At 36.3% G+C, this 11,310-nt stretch overlaps 1 protein-coding gene across 1 annotated transcript; it reads left to right on the top strand.

The window, feature by feature from the left end:
* The first annotated feature begins 2,111 nt into the window (after nt 1-2,111).
* LOC129309061 (ISWI chromatin-remodeling complex ATPase CHR11) lies at nt 2,112-10,941 on the top strand. The gene is made up of 25 exons (XM_054950405.1): nt 2,112-2,652; nt 2,996-3,121; nt 3,208-3,311; nt 4,007-4,113; nt 4,365-4,462; nt 4,578-4,757; nt 4,861-5,082; nt 6,118-6,252; nt 6,335-6,617; nt 6,722-6,795; nt 6,969-7,189; nt 7,286-7,373; nt 7,446-7,539; nt 7,625-7,813; nt 8,106-8,137; nt 8,481-8,557; nt 8,649-8,738; nt 8,818-8,887; nt 8,973-9,027; nt 9,102-9,160; nt 9,237-9,402; nt 9,757-9,935; nt 10,029-10,244; nt 10,353-10,442; nt 10,551-10,941. The coding sequence occupies exons 1-25, from the start codon at nt 2,425-2,427 to the stop codon at nt 10,566-10,568; spliced, it is 3,201 nt and encodes a 1,066-aa protein (XP_054806380.1). The 5' UTR covers nt 2,112-2,424; the 3' UTR covers nt 10,569-10,941.
* The last annotated feature ends 369 nt before the right edge of the window (nt 10,942-11,310 follow it).

The following is an 11,310-nucleotide window of genomic DNA, read 5'->3' as shown; positions in this document are numbered from 1 at the left end:
ACTATGTGGAAGTTAATGGTTACAATGGAGGAATTTGGTGTTTTTAGGGGGAGAATGTGGATTTCTATGTCAAAAAGAAACATGCACAAGTCCTACATGAGAGCTTTAATGTTGGTTCAAGGGAGGAATGGGATTTGATGGTTGTCTACGGTCACCTAAGTTATGCCTAACTCTAGTCTTTATGGCAATCCTTACGTGATATAGAAGCTCATGTAGTATGGAAATGGTGTATTGGTAGAGACTTCAACGCCACATTGAACAAGAAGGATCGTATGTCCTTACCAGCTACTTAATCTCGAGTTGACCATTATTTCAAGTAATGGGTGGATGAATCTGGGGTGATTGATTTAGGATTTCAAGGCCTTAAATATACATGGATTAACGGTAGGTCGTGTAGCAGAATTGACCGAGTGCTTGTTAACACGAGGTGGTTTGAATACTTCCTTATGGCTTCTATTATACATTTACCAAGGATCAAATTAGACCACTGTCCCATTTTTCTTAAGTTATGTAATGAAGCTTTTGTCCTCATTACTATGAGAACATATTACATGTTTTGTGAGATTGTCCAATAGCAATGGCATGTTGGAAACAATTAGTGCATCTTGATAAAGAGGTGACATTTCATGAATTCAATGACCATGCTAATTGGTTAGATTGGAATCTTTCTCAACGTCATGCAGTCAAGAGAGTTAAGTAGGATGTTTGGTTTGCCATGCTATATGGATTGACAAAAATGTTGGTCTTTCAAAAAAAAGCTATTGGTGTGCATGTGACTCTTACTCAAGTTGAAGTGATGATGAGGTGGTCTACTCCAGATCTCATGGAAGAAGGGAGGGTGAGAAGCCAAGGAAGATAGAGAGCTCTAAAGATAAGGACTATCAAGATCAATGTCTATGGGGTGTGGGGGAGAGATGGTGTAGTGGCTAGGTATGGATGTATAGTGAGAGACCACGTTGAAAAGATAATGGGAGGCTTTTTGTATCATATTGGTCAGGCGAGCAATCTTCATACAAAATTGTGGGGGGTGATGTGGGCTTTTAAGAGAGCTTGGGACTTACAATGGAGGGAGATTGACGTTGAGACGGACTACATGGAGGTGATTATGGCACTCAAGGAGGAAATTGTATTTATCACCTGGATCGTCACCTTATATTTGAGATTCAAAGTCTGATGTAGAGGGATTGGAGGGTGAAACTACTATAGTATGGTTGTGATGCTAATGTTGTTGTTGATAAGCTTGTTAAAGAAGCCCTTGATCTCGTTGCAGGACCTGTCTTCTTCATGGATCCCCTTGAGTGTATTTATAAGCTATTAGTTGCTGATTTAAGGGCCTAGTATCCTTTGTGCTTTTCTTCGATAAAAAAGAATAATTTTAATACTAATATTATAAATAATATAAATATTAAAAGGTCACTATATTATAAATATTAAGAGTTAATTAATTTTAATCTTTAAATATTATAAACATCAAAAGTTCAAAATATTTTTTATCTTCATAATTTTATTTTTTAAAATATAAGGACTAATATTGAAGTGATTAAAACTATAGGGATTAAATTGTAAGAGAAAAAATTTAGGGACTACATTACAATCAAGTTAAAATTATAAAGATTGAGTTACAATGAGTTAAAGTTTAGGGATTGAGTTACAATTGAGTCAAAACTATAGAGACTAAATGATTAATTTTTTCAATATTTATTTTAAAAAATTGGCCAAGAAAATCTTTGTGTGTGTGTGTGTGTGTTTTTTTTAATGGAAACTTGATTTGAAAGCATCAGATGGTTAAAAACTTCACCCATATAAGCATATTTTTAAGCCCTTTAATTTTATGTTAAGTTTTAGTTTCATCTCTTGTTAGTATTAATTCAATTTTATTTTTTCTCAAAAAAATTCAATTCAATTCAATTTCTTAACTTTTTGAACTAGATAAAGATATGGAGAAACTGCTAGTGAGTCCCTCGTTTGGAACTGAAAGACCGGAGTGTGTAGCTAGGTAAGTTTGGGGTGCAAGTAAACAGTGATGAAACTTCAATTCTATTGGATTGCACTCTGATCTTTTGATCTAAAAGTACAATTTTAATTTTAATTCCAAACAAGGACTTATTTGCCCGAACATGTTCTTTTCCAATTCTTTTCCTGATGATATTGATAACTTCCTCAGCAGCCAAGCCCTAGCGAATCCTCATCTCTTCGCATATTTTACTTCGATTCGATTTTTCCCCATGTTTAGGAACTAAAAAATTTAGGAAGAAACCAAAACCAATTTTAAAGAGGCACCTGAAGCTCGATTCAAAGTTTTCCAACTTTTGAGTTTTGACATCTTTATATTTTTCTTACATTTACAGTGTCTTCAATATCCTGTTTTTCCTTCTCTCACTTTTTTTCGTCCGAGAGAAATAGAAACCCTTGATCTGAGAGGCAATGGCCCGGGCAGCGAAGCCTCAGGTGTCTTCCGACGACCAGCTGTCGAACGGTTCGAGTTCCTCGGAGGATGAGCAGGTCAACGATCAGATCAACGATGAGGAGGATGAAGAGGAGCTGCAAGCCGTGGCTCGCTCCGCCAGCTCTGACGACGAAGATGCTGCCGATGACAATTCGCCGGATTCCGATGCAGATGCACCCATTGAAGATGGCGAGGAGGAGGAACAGGTAAAACCATAGTTTACTCTGACTCATTGTTTTCTGTATTGCCTGCTCCCTGTCGTTCCAAGAAGTGTTGCGCTAGGGTTTGGTAGTGTGGTATTTTGGCCCTTTTCTTTGATGTCATGAAATGTTTGTCACTGTAAAAAAAAAAAAAAATTTAGTAACCAATCCGAATTTAAATCCTGCTTCTGTTCTCTCATTTCCAGTTGGTTGGTATAAAATTTTTATCTGTGTCCTATTCACTTCGCTTTATGTTTGACGCACGTTCTTTCTATTGAAGAAACAATCTTACTGGAATTATCATTGACCAATTGTTCATTTCAAATCTTTACGTGCTGCTCAACTTCAGGAAGGTAATGTCGATCCTGAAATTGCTAGGCGTGAAAAGGCCAGATTGAATGAAATGCAGAAGCTGAAGAAACGAAAGATTCAAGAGATGCTGGATGCGCAAAATGCTGCAATTGATGCTGATATGGTATGCGTGTATATGATGCCTTTTCTTCTTTATGAAATAGAGTAATCTTATAATTTTCAACCATATAATTCTTACTTGTGATGCAGAACAACAAGGGGAAAGGTCGCTTGAAGTATCTTCTACAGCAAACTGAACTGTTTGCTCATTTTGCAAAAGGCGATCAATCATCTCAAAAGAAGTCCAAGGGAAGGTATGGGTAAAGCCCTCTTTTTAATGACATTATTGCTATGCCTTGGCAATTTTCATATCCTGTGTTTGTGGGATTGATTTTTAGTATTAACTCCCGGAGCATCACGATATAGTAAATTTGCTTTGGTACTCTCAAGTCCCAACTTCATTCAAGGAGTATGTAAAATTTTTCACTAACAAAGTGATGCTCCCTATAATAGAAGACAGTAATAATGCAGTTCCTTATTCACTTTCATCTTTTGATTGCTTTGTAGATTGATTTATGATTTATTTATGGACTTGAACCTCTCTATGATTGACCTTCTTACCTGATGAATAGATGGATTATCGAATGCCATTTTCAGAAATGGGACAATTTTTTCCGAAATTAAGCTAGCATTGCATTCCATGAAGTAGACTTCTTATCTCTGAAGTGTTCTCGATGACTTTTAGTATTTCATTACTGCTGTTTTTTTTTTTTGGGTGGCATAAGTTGCCTTTTGAGTTCAATGTGCGTTTCTTTTGTTGTCAATTTTTGTAGTTTTATGAAGTGACTATAAGAATTAATGGCAAAAGAAATGGAGAACGGTAATTTGTGTCTACATTTCTAGGGGAGTTCAAACTGGCATTGACAAGCTGTTGTTGATCTGATCTTGGTTTTGTAATACTTTTGAAGGGGAAAAAACTTATTTTTCTGTTAAATGTTACTTTTTATAGGGGTCGGCATGCGTCAAAAGTGACTGAAGAAGAAGAAGATGAAGAGTATCTTAAAGAAGAAGAAGATGGATTAGCAGGAAACACACGATTGGTGATGCAACCATCATGTGAGTGTTCTTCCTCTTTGTTAAACTGCTAATATATGCTGGTATTACCTTGCTGGAGGCCAGGAAACACACAATTAGCATGATCCTTCCTGTTCAAGCAACACTTTTTTTCCTTTATGCTTTCTTTTTAGTATTCAACGGTTGGCCAATTGATGTCTAGTGATGTTCCTAGGATGTTTTTTTGCGCATTGACAAAATTTAGTTTTTATTGGTTGACTTGAATGTGAATTGCTATGGATGCTTTTGAACAGGTATTCAAGGAAAGTTGAGGGATTACCAACTTGCTGGCCTAAACTGGCTTATTCGATTGTATGAGAATGGTATAAATGGAATTCTGGCAGATGAGATGGTATGCAATATAAATTCACCTTGAGATTTATCATTATTTGACATCGTGTAACAATAATTACTCTACATTGTGTGATCTGATGACATATTATGCATGAATAACTGGTGATTTCCAGGGGCTCGGTAAAACACTGCAAACTATCTCCTTATTGGGCTATTTGCATGAGTTTAGAGGAATAACTGGTCCTCACATGGTTGTTGCTCCAAAATCTACACTTGGAAATTGGATGAATGAGATTCGGCGCTTTTGTCCTGTCTTGCGGGCAGTAAAATTCCTTGGCAATCCTGATGAAAGGGTTAGTCCAGCTTTATTTGGATGACCTATTTTTGGTGAATTTTACTATCGATACCTGGTTTTAACTCTTTTTTTCCTCTCGTTATGATTTTTCACCTCTGCAGAGACATATCAGAGAGGAATTATTAGTTGCTGGGAAGTTTGATGTGTGTGTTACCAGTTTTGAAATGGCCATCAAGGAGAAGTCTGCTTTGCGTCGTTTTAGTTGGCGCTACATAATTATAGATGAAGCCCACCGAATCAAGAATGAGAATTCCCTCCTTTCCAAAACAATGAGGCTCTATAATACAAACTATCGCCTCCTTATCACTGGCACACCACTGCAGGTATCACATAATTCTTGTAATCCGCAGAATGCTGGCATTGAATCATGTATAATTTGTAAATCTCCTCTGGACATTTAATTTGTTTTGTGCTAAGCTGAATTTGATGACTTCATCGTTTATAAGTGGTGAATTATGAATTGAAAAAGATTCTTTGTTTGTAATGTTGGAGGGAGGGGTGTTTAGTTGGTTCTGCAAACTTGGCTGGCTTATCTGCTCTTTGTTAACTCTTCTACATTGGGACTTGGGAAGATATAAGTTGATTGGTTGGCACCCTGAGCCAAGTTTGTGATGAGTTCTTTCAATAAACTTCCTGACCTTGTCTAACTTTCTTGTTTTAATTAGAAGATGGGGAGGGTGAGAATGACTGTAAGACTGTATATCAATACATTAATTAATATTAATATAAAATATATAAACTCTAAGAGCCACACTATTTATATGCCATGAACAGTCTGGATTTTTTCTTAGACTAACGTCAATGCATGGGACTCAAATCTATTTGGTATTATAATGAGAGAATAGATGGGAAACAATGGCCTTTGCTTTTAGGTCATTTAGTAAGTACTGCCTTGCATAATTTTTGTCAGATATGAACAGTGAACCATGATGTGTTCTAGTGAGAATTTGCCTGCATTGTTGGATTGAGATTAATGGTAGGCGATGTGATGTAGAACAGTAGAGGGAAAGGAGAGGAAGAACGGAAGTAGACAATGAGAGGAAGGGATGTTGGGAGAGAAAACTGAAAAGACAAATTGACTTCAACTATTCTGCCTAGATTAAGTCATCTGCAATTTCATTACCCCTAATTCTCTTTCTTTTCTCCACCCAGGGAGTATCAAATTGATAAATTTGAATTTCTTTGATTTAATTTGTTGTGTGATGTTATTATGGCCTTTTAATGGGTCCTCTGGTGGATAACTCTGAGCGCTACATGCATAGAAATCTCTCTCTCTCTCTCTCTCTCTCTCAGTTTGTCTGTTCACACTGTGTGCTGTTTTAGTATTTGCTAAGGCTTCTGAATTTTTTGCAATGCAGAATAATCTTCATGAACTCTGGTCTCTTCTCAATTTTCTTCTTCCTGAAATATTTAGCTCTTCTGAAACTTTTGATGAGTGGTTTCAAATCTCTGGTGACAATGACCAGCAGGAGGTTGTTCAACAACTGCACAAGGTAAACCTAGAACCTTTGATTGCAGAGACTATCTTTGAGGATCTGATCCATATTTAATATTTGATCTTTTGTGAATATTAAGGTCCTACGGCCATTTCTCCTTCGAAGGTTGAAGTCAGATGTTGAAAAGGGTTTGCCACCCAAAAAGGAGACCATTCTTAAAGTAGGCATGTCACAAATGCAGAAGCAGTATTATAGGGCCTTACTGCAGAAGGATCTTGAAGTTGTTAATGCTGGTGGAGAACGGAAACGTCTCCTGAATATAGCCATGCAACTGCGTAAATGTTGTAATCATCCATATCTTTTTCAAGGCGCTGAACCTGGTCCACCCTATACAACAGGGGACCATCTTATTACAAATGCTGGTAAATTCAGTTTTTAACTAGTATCAAAAGATACTCGTGTCCTTTTGGGTTGACCTATCAGTTTTGTGACTATTTCATGTTCTAAAATAAAATTTCATGCACAGGTAAAATGGTTCTTTTGGATAAATTACTTCCAAAATTAAAAGAGCGTGATTCTAGGGTCCTTATATTTTCACAGGTTAGTTTTCCTTCAAAATTTGACTTGGGCCTCTGGCCATTGTGAATTGCCTTGAACTGTTCAACCTGTTGCATAAAGCCTCATTTTTTTTGCCTTATGATACTATTTCTCTCTTGTTTTTATTCTTTTTTACTGCCATTGTTCCTAAATTTTGTGGCTTCTAATTTTTCCAGATGACTAGACTGCTAGACATACTTGAAGATTATCTGATGTTTCGTGGATATCAATATTGTCGTATTGATGGAAATACTGGTGGAGAAGATCGTGATACCTCCATCGAGATTTTCAACAAACCTGGCAGTGAGAAATTTGTCTTCTTATTATCAACTCGGGCTGGAGGCCTTGGCATTAATCTTGCCACTGCTGATGTTGTCATTCTTTATGACAGTGATTGGTGAGTATTACTTCAGGAGATCATGTCTGCACCAGTACTCTGATGTGCATTTGTTCCATAAATTTTGTTTGCTGATTGCTGGTAGTTTTATTTCAGGAACCCACAAGTTGACTTGCAGGCTCAAGACCGTGCTCACAGAATTGGCCAAAAGAAAGAAGTCCAAGTTTTCCGATTCTGCACTGAGGTTTGAATTTTATTTTATTTTTATTTTCTAGTATTAGCTGTCTTCTATGCTAAATATTTCATCACATCACAGTATACGATTGAGGAGAAGGTCATTGAAAGAGCATACAAAAAGCTAGCTCTTGATGCTCTCGTGATTCAGCAAGGACGATTGGCAGAGCAGAAGAGTAAGAAATTTCAGGATGGAGCATCCCATTTCTTTGCTGCCAAATGCATGGGTGTTTTAATGTTAGATTGTTATTATTTGTGCAGCTGTAAATAAAGATGAGTTACTTCAGATGGTCAGATTTGGTGCTGAAATGGTTTTCAGTTCTAAGGATAGTACGATTACCGATGAGGATATTGACAGGATTATTGCTAAAGGAGAGGAAGCAACAGCTGAACTTGATGCCAAGATGAAGAAATTTACTGAAGATGCTATAAAATTTAAGATGGATGACAGTATGAACCTATAACTTTAAAGTTCTAGTTTTCAAATAGATCTTTCTGTTGATAAATCTGTTGTGCTTTTTTTAACTCCTATGCCCTCATTTTTTCTTGAGCAGTTTTATGCTGTTTGTTTAATTGATATGAAATTCAGATGCCTTATGGTGTGAAACTGAATCACCCTTGGCCTTTCTATTTCTCATGGAACCCTACGCTTTTTAATGAGTTAAAATTATTGATCTACTAGTGTTCACTTTATGTTGATTTGGAATTTTGCATTAACAAATATATATTTTCTTCTTTGCAGCTGCTGAGTTGTATGATTTTGATGATGAGAAGGTAGAAATACCAGTTTATGTTGGCTTTGACAACTAGTCTCATATTGACATGTGCTTAAGCTTGTTTTGGAGGCTGTGTATTCATTTTCTGGTCTAAATTTTAGTTGCAAAGTGTTAAAATTGCAGCAGTTTGGATAAGTTATGTTGTCTTGGGAAATCTTTATTTATTTTTTTAAGGGAGGGGGGTTACTGCATAGCTCTCTACATCTTTTTTTAAAGGTTGAGGCAGAATTGGTGGTTAATAGCTCTGTTTTAAATTTAAGTATAATCAGTTTTTTAATTTGAATTGTCTGATGTTGCTTCAAAGAATATTGTTATGACCTTTTCCTTTAATTAATTTGTAGGATGAGAATAAAGTTGATTTCAAAAAAATTGTAAGTGATAACTGGATCGAGCCACCAAAAAGAGAGCGGAAGCGCAAGTAAATATTTGCTATCTTCATTTTACATTTGAAATTACACAATTATTTCCCCCCTATGAAGCATGAATTGATTTTTCATGTCGTATTGTAGCTACTCAGAATCTGAATATTTTAAGCAAACAATGCGCCAAGGTGGCCCTACTAAGCCGAAAGAGCCCCGTATTCCCCGGATGCCTCAGCTGTAAGCATCTTACAAAGAGGTTTTTCTTTTGATCATAATGCTTATTTTGTGACTGAAATTGTTACTTTCCTACCTATAGGCATGATTTCCAGTTCTTCAACACACACAGGCTGAGCGAGCTGTATGAAAAGGAAGTACGCTATCTCATGGTGGGTATTTGGTAACATAAGCACTCATTTGTTCGTTTATTGGGTTGTGTTTAGTACCTATTTAATGAACTTAATGAATTTCCAGCAAACGCATCAGAAGAATCAGTTAAAAGACTCCATAGATGTTGATGAACCAGAAGGTATGTTAATGTTCTCCTGGTTTGTCTCTTCCCGTTTTCAAGTAAATTATAATAATGATAAGTTAAATGTGTAGAGGTGGGAGATCCCTTAACTGCTGAAGAGCTGGATGAAAAGGAGCGCTTGCTGGAGGAGGTGAGTGGATTTTGCACATAAACTGGACTCCCTTTTGGTCTCCTTATTTTAACCTTTTTTGTTGGGGTAAACATAGGGATTTTCTTCATGGAGCCGAAGGGATTTCAATACTTTCATCAGAGCCTGTGAAAAGTATGGCCGAAATGATATAAAGAGTATTGCTTCTGAGATGGAAGGAAAGTCAGAGGAGGAAGTTGAACGATATGCAAAGGTTTTCAGAGAAAGATATAAGGAGTTAAATGGTTAGTTACAATGTTAAAAATATGAATATTGTAGTAACCTGTTAATATCCTGATCATGAATGTGCTTGTTAAATTATGGTAATCTGACTGCTGTCTTTTTCTTCAGCAAAATCCTTGCCAGATGCTGAATGTGGTTTTGTTAGTTGTAATCCATAGTAATTTTAAAGGTCTTTTTTTTTTTTTTGTACTTATGTAAAAGTTTATGGTGGTTGATGTGGACTGCAATTGGAATCTGTTGGACCTAACTGCAGCGTAATCTTGTTCTGGTTAAATATGTTTTGTGAACTGAATCTTGAAATCAATTTCTCATTATAATTTCAAAATTAAGTTTTGGACTTTGTCAAATGCTCACAGATTATGATAGAATTATCAAAAACATTGAAAGAGGGGAGGCTAGAATTTCTAGAAAAGATGAGATCATGAAAGCTATTGGGAAGAAGTTGGATCGATACAGGAATCCATGGCTAGAGTTGAAGATACAATATGGGCAAAACAAGGGGAAGTTATACAATGAAGAATGTGATAGATTCATGGTGTGATTTCTGTCTTTCTGTTTACCTAAGATTATTTAATTTTGATTATTCATGGACCCTGTAGTCATTTTGATTGTGGTTATTAATTTGCAGATTTGCATGGTTCACAAACTTGGTTATGGGAATTGGGATGAGTTGAAGGCGGCATTTCGAACATCACCTTTATTTAGATTTGATTGGTTTGTCAAGTCTCGCACGACACAGGAGCTCGCTAGGAGATGTGACACCCTCATTAGGTTGGTAGAGAAGGAAAACCAAGAATACGATGAGAGAGAGAGACAAGCTCGTAAAGAGAAGAAACTTGCTAAGGTTTGTTTCTGTTTCTCCCCTAAAAAGACAAGGATGAGAAGAGTTCAGTAAACTTTGTTTTCTTTTTAATGATTTGATTGCTGAAGCATAGCTTGATAAATCTTTCAGAGCATGACCCCATCAAAACGAGGTTCAGCTAGACAGACTGAGAGTCCATTAACGCAGAAAAAGCGCAGACAGTTAACTATGGATGACTATGTTAGCACGGTTTTGCTTTTACACTCTGCAGATTATGAACTATAAGCCTGATTTATTACATGGAATTCGCTTGTGCATATACTGAATTTAACCATGATATTGTGGCAGGGAAAAAGGAGAAAATAAATGTATATATGCGGCACTTAGTTACGTTGACTAAGGAGAGGGTGGATTGTTTCTAAAAACTTGGTTACTTAAACGTGTGACGGCGGCAGGTTTGCCTTCTCAAGTCCAGTGATAGAATCCTTTTTTTTTCCTTTTTTCTTTTTTAAATTTAGGTCCTGCATGTGACAGGTCGAAGGGCTAGTTAGGAACGATTGAGGTGAAATCTAGGTGTTGGAAGTGTAATCATGAATCTAACACAGCCTCATTTTCATTAGTCATTAGATGGCATATTGCTTTGCTTTGCTTTGTTTTGTTTCGTTTTGTTGCGCCAACATGTTGCTCTGTATTTTAACAACCGTTGAAAAGAATATGCTTATACAAGTAATATTTTTTATGCCCTGTCCTGAAATAGGAAACCAATCAGACCATAGATCTGCGTTGACCTTTTGATTTTCCTAAATTTCTTAAACGGGGCAGCGAATGCGCTCTCAACACAGATTTTGTCCGGATTTTCAGGATTCCAAGGTAATTCTAACTTGTAAATACTAAGTTGGAGTGATCATTTTTATCCTGAAGGCTTTGTTTGAGTGTCTGAGGGGATGAAATGGAATGTCGAATATTAGAATGGACTGGGCTGAAACCTGGTGTTTTATTGGTAGACTAGCAATTTTATGTTATATGAAATGATTAACGCGTTAGAGTATATAAACTCATAATTTATTTGTATTTTGTGTTTCTTTATATATATATATTATATACATTA

The sequence above is a fragment of the Prosopis cineraria genome, unplaced genomic scaffold (genome assembly GCF_029017545.1).
Source record: "Prosopis cineraria cultivar Desert tree isolate PC_DT_omini unplaced genomic scaffold, ASM2901754v1 PC4, whole genome shotgun sequence".
Lineage (NCBI taxonomy): Eukaryota > Viridiplantae > Streptophyta > Magnoliopsida > Fabales > Fabaceae > Prosopis > Prosopis cineraria.
Note: the sequence above shows the minus strand (reverse complement) of the source record. Positions and strands in the feature narration are given on the sequence as shown.